The sequence below is a fragment of the Pseudorasbora parva genome, chromosome 14 (genome assembly GCF_024679245.1).
Source record: "Pseudorasbora parva isolate DD20220531a chromosome 14, ASM2467924v1, whole genome shotgun sequence".
Lineage (NCBI taxonomy): Eukaryota > Metazoa > Chordata > Actinopteri > Cypriniformes > Gobionidae > Pseudorasbora > Pseudorasbora parva.
The window spans coordinates 14,333,184-14,345,994 of NC_090185.1; the positions used below are offsets into that span (position 1 = coordinate 14,333,184).

Here is a 12,811-nt window from a genome sequence, read left to right on the forward strand (position 1 = left end):
CGGCATACATTCACAACGCGAGTTCAGTATGGCATTTTTCAGTTCATGCCTTTGCAAGCTTAACTTTCATAGAAATTAATTTGAGAAGTTAAAAGACTTACATTGCTCCCCATAGCTCCGTTTAAATGAGTGCCTGCAGCTGCCTGCTGAGCTCTCCCTGCGAGCTGAGTGTAACCCATGAGTGTAACCCATCCACCATGCGTGAGTTCAAAACATGCGGAAATGGCTCCCTCTGCTGGCTGTAGTCTTTAGCCTTATTCCAAACATTCCTCCTATGATGCAAATATCGTCAATTTGCATCATAGGAGGAATTTTTCCAGAAATAAAATGCATAAATCTCTTGTCTCAGGGGGATATGAGGGGGGAAAGCACAATCATTTGAATATACTCCAGGGTTTCTACTGATACAAGGCCATATGCTAATCGCTGAAGTAACCCTTTAATAACAACTTTTCAGCAGTTGGTGATACTGTTTCCCCCCCCCCCCCCCCCACACACACACACAAAAAAAAGAGTGGGCCATTTAAGGATCTGAGTCATTGGCTTTTCTCTTTCTGTCTTCAGTCTGAGTAAATGCAGTATTACAGAGAAACAGTGTCTCATCCTGACTTTAGCTCTGAAATCAAACCCATCACACCTGAGAGAGCTGGACCTCAGTATGAATCAAATAAACACAGGAGTGAATCACTTATGTGACGTACTGAAGGATTCACACTGTAAACTGGAGAGATTGAGGTGAGGAACATACATCTAAACAAAAGACAAAAGAGTTTTGTTGTTTGACTGAAACAGAATAAAGAGTTTTCTAATTTCTCCCAATGTAGGTTAATAAACTGTGATCTGACAGATGAAGGTTGCTCTGCTGTAACGTCTGCTCTGAAATCAAACCCATCACACCTGAGAGAGCTGGACCTGAGCTGGAATAAACTTGGAGACCCTGAAGTGAAAAACCTCAGTGATCTTCTGATGAAACCACAATGCAAGCTGAAGAAACTACAGTTAGTATCATTATACTCTACAGCAGTTACTGTGTGGTTAAATGTGCAGTATCCCAGAATTGTTGTTGAACACTGTTGATATTTGAAATCAACCCAAACAAACCCACCCTCTCTCTTCATTGCTCCGCCTCTAAAATTCACGAACACTTTATGAACCAAACCTAACTGCCTCAAAAGATGATGAACGAACGCAAGGAAGCAAAACAATTCAAATACAGTACACAAGAGTAAATACAAGCAAGAGTCACCAGCAGCTCCAGACAAACAATAACACTCAAACCTTTCCTGTTACTGTAGCAATATGTTTAAAGTGAGCTTGTTGCAGGAGACTTTTATTATGAAATGTATGGGGCACCTGTTGTTGTTGTGGGTGTGCTTCCGGGGAGATTGGGGCAGTAAAAATGGAGAGTTCATGAAACTACATGCGCATCTGGTTCTTCCTTTATACAACTACACAATATTGAAACAGTTACTATAGCTCTGTTACTAGTTACTCTGTTACTCACGTATGGAGAAGAAATAACACAACCTTTGCGTCCGTTTCCAGGCCTTCCCGCATAGGTCTCTCTAGCACTGGAAAGCTTTTCTAATATATTAACGCAAGTGCTAAAGTTCTTGTCTGATTATAACCCTTTTTTCAGTAATATTCCTCTGAAGTTTTCTCTTTTGTATTGTCTCTCATGTCTCTTAGAACAGTCTTTCTTTGTTGAACTCAAACTTTGAATTTGATTTAATATTATGTTGAAATCTGGCAAATCTTTGCTGAGTAGTGAAAACAGATGTAAAACTAGCGTAACATGAGAGATTGAGATGAGTGACTCACCTACACCACTGGGTCTCAAACATCAGACACAGTACCACCTTCTAACGAATATGATCAGCAAGTGTCTTTAAATGGAAACTTACGGACATATACCACATTTTGGATGTCATATTTTGTTTAGAATTAATATCCCTGTAGTTCAGAAGATAACATTTGTGGACTTTTTCCCTTTTGTATATGTCTGAAAGAGCTCTAAGCTCTAATAACATAGCCCAAACAGACCAGAAATGTAAACTTGAATAATGAGCGGGTCGGGATTATAATGATTAGAATGGCATTAGAACAGGTCTTGAGGAGAAATCATTTAAACAGAGTTACTTATACAGGTATGAAATGTGCATCAGGTGAAATGTTTCAATGCATAACTAACCGATAATACTCAAAAAAGGGGGAAAAAATGTTACATTATCATCGAGTTGGGTCTGTACATTGTACATGAAAAAACTCAGCCAGTTGTAGCGAATTAGCTCTGAGGGGAAATATTAATAATTATTCGTAACTCATTATGATTATTCATTATGATTAATTATGAATATTTGAATCAGTTAAATAGATTAACTGGGTGTAGCTACATTAATATTACTATCAATCATACAAGTATTGATTATTAATTCATTCTATGAAAAGGATATTTTTCATGGCTACAGAAAAATTATTCTTCCTTTGAATTTGCCTAAGTGCTTAGAGCCCATAACTAGATCAATCATTTATGAGACAATTTGTTTGCAGGCAGGGAGTCAGAACCAAACATATATTGTGCACATACTTTAATTACTAAATCGTGAACAAGATGAAAAAGACATGAAACATACGTACATACACAAAACATACATAGCAAGAAGCGAAGTGAAAGTGGTTAGAAGAACGGGTCAGTACATATGGATGAAGTTATTCGCAGAGTCTAAAACCTGGAGAGAAACCATTGTTGAAGCCCCTTTGTCTGAACAAAGGGGTTTACAGTTTTACTCACTACACAACAATTTTGTTTTTCATATGCTAATTGCATATGGCTTGAGCCGTAGAAGACCATCCGGGCGGAAATCGCTGGAGAAAGTTCAATGGTTTGGTCCGATGGTTTTTACAATGCACGATTCCTTCCGTGGTGAGTAAAGGAATGACAGTGAATTTACAGAGTCTCTAATGGTCGAAGAAGGTCCACATCAAGTGTTGGGGCCTGCTGGCACAATGGCCGTGTGTGGGCCTCGGGTTTCCAGTCCCACACAGCACATGGCTGTGTATGAAGGCCCTCCCGACTTGGAGGGCCTACATTACGTGACCTGGCTTAGGACAAGCCACGATGACGTGTTGGTTCAGCCAGAGAGAGAGAAGAGAGAGGGAGGGCACCTGAGCGCCTCTCTTTTTAAGGTATGGGAGTAGTCACATAGCCTGACAAGCCAGACCCACATCAAGATGTTTGGTCTGGAAACTCACCATTGAAAGGGCTCAATCCGAGGGGCGGGATAAACGGTTGTCTTTCAAACTCCCTCTGCACGCGATAGGATAGCGCTACAACCAACCAGAGCAACGAAGGTGAAGCAGAGCTTGTTGATAGATTAAACATTCGCCTTCCGGTCGGCAAAACACATCTTCCCTTTTTAAGAATGACTTCAGTGCCGTTCTTTGTTCTTTTCTCAGAGAAAAGCTTAACTCCAAGTCTTCCAGAGTCACGGTCAAAACTGATTCGAAAGACCGCCTTTCGCCAGTTTCTGTGTTTGCTAGAAGCATGCAAACGCAACTCGGCCGTCGTCATAATGGCCCCGCCCACCGACTCTATACACGATGTGATTGGCCTGGCAAGAGTTAGGGGAATACAGCTCAGAAGGGTATTGAGAGTTGCTAGACGACACTTGTGGGCAAATTAAATTTGCTGCCGCTAGGGTGCGTCAAGATTTCTAGGCTAGTAGTCACACCCTCCTGAGGTAGACTTGAGGGACTTTTGGGGATTTCCAAGCAGGAAATTCCTCTGGAGATTTTATGCCTCTGTTTCAAGCCTGAATCATTTCAAGCCTCTGCGCATTCATACTCTAATTAATGCAACAAACACACACTGCATCCTCTAAATAAGTGAAATACATAGAAGTTTAAGCCATGACGCGAGCATTAATTTGATAGAAGACATGTTTTCTAATTTTCTGAGATACTGAATTTGGGATTTTCCTTAGTTGTAAGTTATAATCATCAAAATTAAAAGAACCATTTGAAATATATCAGTCTGCGTGTAATAAATGAATATAATATACAAGTTTCACTTTTTCGAATGGAATTAGTGAAATAAATCAACTTTTTTATGATATTCTAATTATATGACCAGCACCTGTATGTGCAGTTACCTGAACTAGTAAGTTGTTCATAAGACACACAGATGCAAAATACCATATGTATTTCGGTTCTGAGAGTGTATGTGGGGAAGGAATAAGGCGGAGTCGGCGTGACTGGGACTCGTAAATTTTATTGCTCTTGCAAACTCAAACAAAACACCCGCTCTAAGGGCGCATCAACTCATAAAACTAGACACAGTTTTCAACACTCTGCACTGCTATCTCTCTCCAGGCAGGCTGCACTCCGAGTCCTAGTCCAAACTCTCTCTGCTGCGGCTTTTAAGCCGTCTCTCCACGCCAATTACTGCAATGAGACACAGGTGTTATTCATTTGCACTTGACCCACTTACGCCCCGCTCGGCTCCGCACTCTCTCTCCCTCTGCCGATCCCGCAACCACGCCTTCCCTGCCACACCATACAAGAGACATTTTACGAGACAGTTATAGTTCAAGTTCATTTATTTATATAGCACTTTTAAACAGCCGCTAGACATACCAAAGTGCTTTACAGAGCAAGCATATAAAAATAAAAGCAGCAAAACATACATAAGAACATAGAGAACAACTAAGCTAAGATTAAGTATAGAATCAAGAAGCAAAAGTAAAATAATAATAACAGTCTAAGATAATAATCAATATGCTAACGAGAATAGATAAGTTTTGACCAGAGACTTAAAAACAGAGGTTGGGAGCAGTTCTGATCTCCAGAGGCATGGTGTTCCACAGACGAGGCCCTGCCACCGCAAAAGCACGCACCCCTCTACGCTTAAGTCTGACACGAGGGACTACCAGCAGCGCCTGGTCGTGGGATCTGAGACTTCTGGATGGAATGTATGGATGAATAAGTTCAGAGAGATAAACCGGTGCTAGGTTGTGTAAAGATTTGAAGACGAAGAGAAGAATTTTGAAATCTATTCTCTGCCGGACTGGTAACCAATGTAAAGATCTGAGGATAGGAGAGATATGATCATATTTGCGACAATTATGGATGAGTCTGGCCGCCGCATTTTGGACTAATTGAAGACGGGAGATTTGAGAATCTGATATACCCCAATATAGTGAGTAGCAATAATCCAGTCGACACGTGATGAAGAACCGCCATTTCCAAAGTTATAGGAGTGAGAAAGCCTTTGATTTTAGATAGTAAGCGAAGTTGGTAAAAACCAGATGAGACTACAGATGAGATGTGTTTATATGTGTACATACAATGTCCTGGGGTGCATGTTCATATATAGATGGTTTGTCTATAATTTAAGGCAAAAGTGTGTGTTTTACAAGCTTTGTATCTTTAACTCTGGACTGTTCATGTGGCCAAATTCTTTTGGGCCATAAAACGACTTATTAGATGGTTTCCAGGATAATGGAGGCTCTTTCTCTGTTGTGTTGGGGGAGAGTCTGTTACTAATCACAAAGCATTTGTTAAATGTAATCGGCGATCATGTGTTTGTTTCGCTTCAGTCGCCACACAGTGAAGCCACTTTACAGTGAGAGGACTTCTATGGACAAAAAGCTAAAAAAAAAAAAAAGCATCAAGTTTGTATGGTCCAGAATCTGCCGATATTATGCATGCCTGAGTCATTCCAAAGAATGAGAACAGAGACTTGCCTATTAATAATTACATTAATATACATGTCCTTATCTTTTGAGGTGTAATAAAGTAATTAACATAAAGTTACACAACGCTACAGTTGCAGGCCTTGTGCTGAGCCAAGAAAGAAGAACAAGATCTGATAGTTATCACTTATTTCAAGATTACATGTAATGCAATTTATTTATCTTAGTGCCTTAAGATATCTGCTAATTGTTCTACTTTTAACTTACCAACTCTGTCCCAACCGAACACTTCCTGTAGTTGTTTATTGCACGGTTTCACAGGCAAGGCTTAATCTAGTCCCAGAATAAAATACATGTTTGAGCCGTTTTAACTGAAAGCAGTTTGAAATATAATAAAACATATCAGTGCCACTGTTTTTCTCAAGATTCACAAAAGTAATGTATTTTTCTAAGGCATTAATTGAACTAAGGCATAATTCTGGCTTAATCTGTGAAAAAAAATGGGCCTGTGAAACCAAACCAATTAATTTTACTCCACTGTGGAGATATTTATTTACACATTCTGTCAGATTCCTCCTCACAGAGCTGCTTCTGCTGAGTGAAATATGTAGCTCTTTCCAGCATTAACTGTACATTTCAGGTCTTACCGTAACATTTCAATGGGGTTTTTGTGTGAACTTTCAGGCCATTATATGTGTTATATGTATGTTGGGGATCATTTCACACCTGTGGAGTTTTAGATAAATTCATTATTCAGCTGTCTGCTTTTTTTTTTTTGTGCAAATAACTTTAAATATTGTTGTACAAGGAACAAAACATAATTTACTTTATTTTTACTTTATAATATAATTTATTTTATTTCTCTTCTAGACTGTCAGACTGCGGTATCACAGAAGAAGGTTATAAAGCTCTGGCTTCAGCTCTGAGATCAAACCCTTCACACCTGAAAGAGCTGGATCTCACAGGAAATGATCCTGGACAATCAGGAGTGAAGGAGCTCGATGATTTACTACAGGATCAGAACTGTCAACTGAAGATACTGAGGTGAGACGTGATGAAATAATACAATATAAATTATATACAAGCAAATTATTTATATAATACAATAAGCTATGTAAAATGTTGTTATATAAAAGTTTACTGTGATTTTAAAACAAACATGATATACAATTATTTATTTAGTACCAACTGCTGGATTTTGCCTTCACATCAGGTTTAGTTGAGAACTGATTTGAATCCTGCTTCATCTTCTCTTCTGCAGGTTTTTGAGTCCTGCTGCAGAGGAAGCCTGTCAGTATGTGACTGGAATTGTGGGTAAAAACCCGTTACTCCTGAGAGAGCTGAATCTGAGTGAACGTGAACTAGGAGACACACGAGTGAATAAGATCTCTGCTCTACTGCAGGATGAACACTGTAAACTCAACACACTGAAGTAAGTATTTGACATGGCAAAACATATTTGTATTACCTTTAATAACAATGTTTCAGTAGTTGGTGATACTGTTTCCTCATTTAATTAATCAGAGGTGATTTTTCCCTTGGCAACCACAGAACAACAATAAATTGCTTGTAAATCCCCCCCACCCACCCCCAAAAAAGAAAAAAAATTAAATGAGTGGGCCATTAAGGATCAGACAGAGATGCTCACAAGTCTCTAAGCTAGAGTCCAAGTCAAGTCAGTCTCTGGGCTCGAGTCCAAGTCAAGTCTCAAGTCTCTGGGCTCGAGTCCAAGTCAAGTCTCAAGTCTCTTTATTATAATAAGTCTCTTAAGTGTTTAATCACGTACGGCGACCCATCCAGGCTGTGTAGAACACTGCAAAGCTAAGGAATTCAAAGCATGTAATGTGTTATTTTGACACCTATCTCTATTAACATACCGTATCAGCTTTGATTTTGTTATATAACTGTAAATAGGGTATTGCAACATGACAAAAACACTAAGAATGCTTTACCTTTAAGATAATATCTGCATTTTGCCTTAGCATAAACGCACAGTAGCCTATACAGTACAGACCAAAAATGTAGGTTCGAAAAAACGAAAAAAGATAATAATAATAATAATAATAATAATAATAAATTTTATTTATAATGCACTTTATATTAAACAAAATCTCAAAGTGCTACAGAATTTAAAAACAAAAACAAAACAATCAACAACAATAAATAAATAAAACCGAAAAATAAAATAAAATAAATTAAACAAGTAGCAAGTCAATTAAAAGTCAATTAAAAGCTCTGCTGAAAAGGTGGGTTTTAAGACCACGCTTAAAAGTATCTATAGTCTGTGGAGTCCGCAGGTGGTCAGGAAGAGCATTCCACAGACTGGGGGCTGAAGAGCAGAATGCCCGATCCCCCATAGTACGGAGATTGGCTGTGGGAGTTTTGAGGCGATACAGCGAAACAGAGCGGAGGTTACGAGTGGCTGTTTGTGTGGTGAGGAGTTCCTTGAGATAGGAGGGAGCATCACCATGGATGCACTGGTGGGTAAGGAGAGAGATCTTGTACTCGATCCTGAACGACACAGGAAGCCAGTGGAGTGATTTTAGAATGGGGGTGATGTGGTCGTATTTGCGCACCCTCATGAGAATCCTAGCAGCGCTGTTCTGAATACACTGCAGCCTCTGGAGATTTTTGCTAGGGATGCCAATAAGGAGCGCATTGCAGTAGTCCAGCCTGGAGGAGATAAAGGCATGGACAAGCTTCTCCGCATCAGCCAGCGATAGAATGGGACGAAGTTTGGCAATGTTTCTGAGGTGGAAGAAGGAGGTCTTACACAGGTGTTTGATGTGCGCTTCAAAAGTAAGCTGTGATTCCATTCTGACCCCCAGATTCGTGACTGAAGTGGAAAGAGGAATGACCTGATCAGAGAAAGCAATGCTGGTGATAACGGACTTCTGGACCTGAAGTGGAGTGCCGACTAGGATAGCTTCAGTTTTGGAGCTGTTTAGCTGCAGAAAGTTTTGCTTCATCCACGCCTTTATCTCATCCAGGCAAGTGATCAAAGTGGAAGGTGTGAGGTCAGCAGAGGGAGATGAACTTGTCCTAAAGTAAAGTTGAGTGTCATCAGCATAGCAGTGAAAAGAAATCCCATGCCGGTTGATGAGACGGCCAAGGGGGAGCATGTAGAGTATGAACAGGGTGGGTCCGAGCACAGAGCCTTGAGGGACACCGCAGGTGACATTGTGTGACAGGGATGTAGCTTCTCCTAACGCGACATATTCAGTTCTCCCAGTGAGATAAGAAGAAAACCAGTTGTGGACCGAGTCAGAGAGACCAATGGTGGAATGTAAACGGTGAAGGAGGATGTTATGGTCAACTGTATCGAAAGCTGCAGTTAAGTCCAGGAGGATGAGAAGGGATGGGGAACCAGCATCTGCCGCCATCAAAAGATCGTTTGTGACCCTGACCAAAGCTGTTTCTGTGCTGTGTCCTGAGCGGAAACCAGACTGAAATTTCTCATAAAGATGGTTATGCTCCAAATGGACCTGAAGCTGTGCAGCAACAACTTTTTCCAGCACCTTAGAGAGGTATGGGAGGTTGGAGATGGGCCTGTAGTTGTCATAAAGTACTCCCATACACTCGTTGTCATAAAGTAAAGTATAAAGTAGATAAAGTACTCCCTTGTCTGTTCCTGAATTATAATGATAATGCGGACCTGTGAGCCAGCACCACAACACACTTAGAGGAGGTCCATATTCCATGAGTAGGAATATAGCGTGGCCCCTTTAAGAGCCTAATAAAAGTTAAGTAGAAAATATTGTATCTTATGTAGGCTATAACTGCACTTGTTTCAGAGTAATGCTATTGTTAACCCTTTTCTTCCCCTGTTAATATTTGCTGCTGCTGCATTACTAACTGTTAGCCTACGTCTATGGCTGATCTCAATTTCTCCAAATATGGGCCACAGTTCAAACAGAAAATGCGCACTGCGTTAATAAAATTAGTGCCGTTAAAATGCATTTGCGTTAACACTATAAATAAACATTGTTCACGAGTCCCACAGCTCGAGTCCGAGTCGAGTCTGAAGTCTTTCGAGGACGAGTCTCAAGTGGAGTCTGAAGTCACTGTGTGTGCGACTTAAGTCGCACTCGAGTCCGAGTCTCAAACTCGAGTCCCCATCTCTGGGATCAGAGTCATTGTCTTTCTCTTTCTGTTGTCAGTCTGTGGAAATGCAGTATGACAGAAGAACAGTGTCTCATCCTGACTTATGCTCTGAAATCAAACCCATCACACCTGAGAGAGCTGGACCTCAGTATGAATGAACTAGAAAACACAGGAGCGAAGCACTTATGTGACATACTGAAGAATTCACACTGTAAACTGGAGAGATTGAGGTGAGGAACGTTCATCTAAACGAAAGACAAAAGAGTTTTGGTGTTTGACTGAAACAGAAAGAAGACTTTGTTTTTCTTATTTCTCTTAATGTAGGTTAAGGCACTGTGGTATGACAGATGAAGGTTGCTCTGCTGTGACTTCAGCTCTGAAATCAAACCCATCACACCTGAGAGAGCTGAACCTGAGTGAGAATAAACTAGGAGACTCTGGAGTAAAAAACCTCAGTGATCAACTGATGAACCCACAATGCAAGCTGGAAAAACTACAGTTAGTAACATTATACTGTACAGCAGTCGCTGTGTGATTAAAGTAATAGTGTTTATAGCTCTGCACCTTCTGTTACACTTTATTTTAAATGTCTTTTAATTAGTTAGTAATAATTCTTAGTGTACTACCATATATTAACATTTTTATCACAGCCTCATTTTCATCGACATACAATTAAAGGTCAATTGTGTTAAATTTGGAGAATTTGATAAATGTACTTATTGTGTAAATGTCGTTCTGCCGAAATCTGCTGCTACGATAAAGAGTAAAGAAAAGAGACAAAATATATTGTAGAAAAATTACATCTTCCAGCACAGAACTAGTTTCACTGGGTTAAAAACAGACTATTTGAATTAAACTAAGTGCCTAATGTAGCACTTCAATGAGGTGATTAACAATGATCAGAGTCATTGTCTTTTTTCTTTCTGTCTTCAGTCTGTGTAAATGCAGTATTACAAAAGACCAGTGTCTCATCCTGACTTCAGCTCTGAAATCAAACCCATCACACCTGAGAGATCTGGACCTGAGTATGAATAAAATAGAAAACACAGGAGTGAATCACTTATGTGACATACTGAAGGATTCACACTGTAAACTGGAGAGACTGGGGTGAGGAAAGTTCATCTAAACGAAAGACAAAAGAGTTTTGGTGTTTGACTGAAACAGAATAAAGAGTTTTCTAATTTCTCCCAATGTAGGTTAATATACTGTAACCTGACAGATGAAGGTTGTTCTGCTGTGACTTCAGCTCTGAAATCAAACCCATCACACCTGAGACATCTGGACCTGAGTATGAATGAACTTGGAGACTCTGGAGTGAAAAACCTCAGTGATCTACTGATGAACCCACAATGCAAGCTGGAGAAACTACAGTTAGTAACATTATACTGTACAGCAGTTACTGTGTGATTAAAGTAATAGCACTGTAAAAAAAAAAAGAAATTGTTGAAGAATTGTGGAAAATTACTATCTCTGCGCCTTCTTTTATGCTTTTTATATATATATTAATTATTCTCACAGCTTAAATTTTATCCACATAAGATTCAATATGGTGTCTAGCCAGACTAAGGTCTATTGCATTAAATTTAAAGAAATGAACATGATTTACTGATTGTGTAAATGTCCCTGCATAAATGTTCTTCTATGATAAAGAGTAAAGAAGAGAATAAGCATCTTCTAGCACACAGAATTAGTGACTGAATTAAAAAACAGACTAGAGGAATTCAATTTAAGTGATGTAGCACTTCAATGAGGTGATTAACATTGATCTGAGTCATTGTCTTTTCTCTTTCTGTCTTCAGTCTGAGTAAATGTATTATTACAGAGACTCAGTGTCTCATCCTGACTTCAGCTCTGAAATCAAACCCATCACACCTGAGAGAGCTGGACCTCAGTAAGAATAAACTAGGAGACTCTGGAGTGAATCACTTGTGTGACGTGCTGAAAGACTTTCACTGTAAACTGAGGAGATTGAGGTGAAGATCTCAATATCTCATCAATAGCCTGAGTTCAAACTACATTTATGAAGATGCTATAACTTTACAAAATGAAGAGTTTTCTCATATCTCTCAATGTAGGTTAACAGGCTGTAATCTGACAGATGAAGGTTGCTCTGCTGTAACTTCTGCTCTGAAATCAAACCCATCACACCTAAGAGATCTGGACCTGAGTGTGAATAAACTAGGAGACTTTGGAGTGACAAACCTCAGTGATCTTCTGATGAATCCACAATGCAAGCTGAAGAAACTACAGTTAGTATCATTATACTCTACAGCAGTTACTGTGTGGTTAAATGTGCAGTATCCCAGAATTGTTGTTGAACACTGTTGATATTTGAAATCAACCCAAACAAACCCACCCTCTCTCTTCATTGCTCCGCCTCTAAAATTCACGAACACTTTATGAACCAAACCTAACTGCCTCAAAAGATGATGAACAAACGCAAGGAAGCAAAACAATTCAAATACAGCTCCAGACAAACAATAACACTCAAAAATTTCCTGTTACTATAGCTAAGATTACAACAACAGCACGCTGCTTCTGTGAAAGAGCAAAACCAGTTAAGGTCTTTGCACACTGAGTCCGATATTTTCGCATGCGTTTTTTCGTATTCATGATCTGAAAAATTCATCACGCACAGAGTCCGATGCGTATTAATGAATGCGTTATGGATAAAAAACACAAAACAAGACAAAGTGACGTCTAGTGAGGATGATTTGTTTGTCCTGAGGAGATATTGTTCATCCACTCTTGCGATCGCGTAGAGAGGATAGTTTCCCCACCTTATCAAGCGGGATCCAGACCGACCAATTCAAAGTTTCAGTGGCTCAGTTTGGTGCTTAGCTAGCGATAGCCACATACAATATTGTTCAAAATAATAGCAGTACAATGTGACTAACCAGAATAATCAAGGTTTTTCGTATATTTTTTATTGCTACGTGGCAAACAAGTTACCAGTAGGTTCAGTAGATTCTCAGAAAACAAATGAGACCCAGCATTCATGATATGCACGCTCT

General features: G+C 39.6%; 1 protein-coding gene across 2 annotated transcripts in view; it reads left to right on the forward strand.

Moving 5' to 3' along the window:
• Positions 1-12,811, forward strand: part of LOC137040136 (NLR family CARD domain-containing protein 3-like) — a 129,288-nt gene that overhangs the window by 31,290 nt on the left and 85,187 nt on the right. The window contains exons 11-20 of one of the 2 annotated variants that reach the window (XM_067415552.1): positions 565-735; positions 825-998; positions 6,564-6,737; positions 6,955-7,125; positions 9,854-10,027; positions 10,122-10,295; positions 10,731-10,904; positions 10,994-11,167; positions 11,597-11,770; positions 11,873-12,046. In XM_067415552.1, coding sequence (XP_067271653.1) covers positions 565-735; positions 825-998; positions 6,564-6,737; positions 6,955-7,125; positions 9,854-10,027; positions 10,122-10,295; positions 10,731-10,904; positions 10,994-11,167; positions 11,597-11,770; positions 11,873-12,046 — 1,734 coding nt within the window. The remainder of the gene's footprint in view (positions 1-564; positions 736-824; positions 999-6,563; positions 6,738-6,954; positions 7,126-9,853; positions 10,028-10,121; positions 10,296-10,730; positions 10,905-10,993; positions 11,168-11,596; positions 11,771-11,872; positions 12,047-12,811) is intronic. The other variant, XM_067415551.1, reaches the window with a different exon arrangement.